General features: G+C 40.0%; 1 protein-coding gene across 1 annotated transcript in view; it reads right to left on the bottom strand.

Annotated features, from left to right (window-relative positions):
- The window catches only part of marchf8 (membrane-associated ring finger (C3HC4) 8), a gene marked incomplete in the record, with an annotated part of 39,144 nt that overhangs the window by 5,201 nt on the left and 32,652 nt on the right, over nucleotides 1-1,291 (bottom strand). The window contains 1 exon segment of the mRNA XM_014026785.1: nucleotides 455-469. Coding sequence (XP_013882239.1) covers nucleotides 455-469 — 15 coding nt within the window.

The following is a 1,291-nucleotide window of genomic DNA, read 5'->3' as shown; positions in this document are numbered from 1 at the left end:
ACAAACAAAGGTAATTAAGCTGACCTGCAAGCTTCCAGCCTTTTCATGTAGCACTTTAATTCATAATCAATGACTGAATAAATTCAAGCATTCATGATGCAAATGTTATAAAACATGCTGCATTTAATGGAGGTAAACCAGGTCTAATAAAACAAATATAATATACATGAACTACACTAGGAAGAGATGCCAGGGGTTTTAATGTGAGATCAGTGTAATTTTCAATTTTATGACCCTCAGTCACGACATAACAGACAACAAATTGTTTCTTTCTGGGACATTCCAGGTGTTGATGTAAATATAAAACCTTTTTACTTTTATTTAAATCTCGACAGCTAAGGGGACAAAAGGAGTGCAAGTGCAGTTAGGAAAAACAACTGGATACAACTGACAGAAAGGCTGACAAGGAAAACACACTTTGAAAAGTCAAAAAGGCCAAAGTTGAAATGTTTACCTGGGATTCTTCCGGCTGCATGAGTAAAGAAAGTGTAAGTATCGTGGATTACAAAAGACACAAACAAACGACCAAAAAAAACGTTAACATTACAGTTGAAGATGTAGCTCATCATGCAGTTAAACATCAAATCTGTTTTACAAGTTTAAAACAAACAAGGAGAATTATATCACATCTGTTGTCCTAGATTTAAGGCGGGGGGATAAAAAGGCAGAAGATGAGCAGGGCTGGTGAGAAAAATATTAGGCATCGCCATGGTGACTGAACCTGACGGTCCTCGGGGACTCAGACAAGTCTGAATCATCAGGTTGGGACTAAACAGGAACAGCCTGCTCCTCCATCTGCACTGCAGCTCCGTGGCGTTTTGCACGCTGAGGGAGCGGGGAGGGATGAGGAGCAGCAGACCGACTGCCTTCCAACGCTGCAACGACTCCTCGCTGAACAGGACGGAGGAGACGAAGGTTTGTACTCATCACCGGGCAAAACGCTCACCCAGGTATCGAGTTCAGGCTAACTTATTCAAGAGTTTATTATAACATATTTTAATTATTTAATCCCTTCACAAGATACTACTTAGGTTGCCTGGCAACATTAGGGTAAGAAAAGTCCCCAAAGAGGTAAGTGAACTATTAACAGCCCAGCACTTTAAACCTCTGTAAAACACACTTTCACACATTTTACACTTTGTTGAGCACAAAACGCTAACAAGACATTAATTAGAGGGTGTAAGACATTTTCTTATTCATCTGGTCATGAGCCAGGCTGGTAGTTTAGATCAGAGGTTCTCAACCTGAGGGGTCCCATTTTTTCAGATATTGTGAGTATATATATATATAT

This window comes from Austrofundulus limnaeus, unplaced genomic scaffold (assembly GCF_001266775.1).
Source record: "Austrofundulus limnaeus strain Quisiro unplaced genomic scaffold, Austrofundulus_limnaeus-1.0 Scaffold0, whole genome shotgun sequence".
Lineage (NCBI taxonomy): Eukaryota > Metazoa > Chordata > Actinopteri > Cyprinodontiformes > Rivulidae > Austrofundulus > Austrofundulus limnaeus.
Note: the sequence above shows the minus strand (reverse complement) of the source record. Positions and strands in the feature narration are given on the sequence as shown.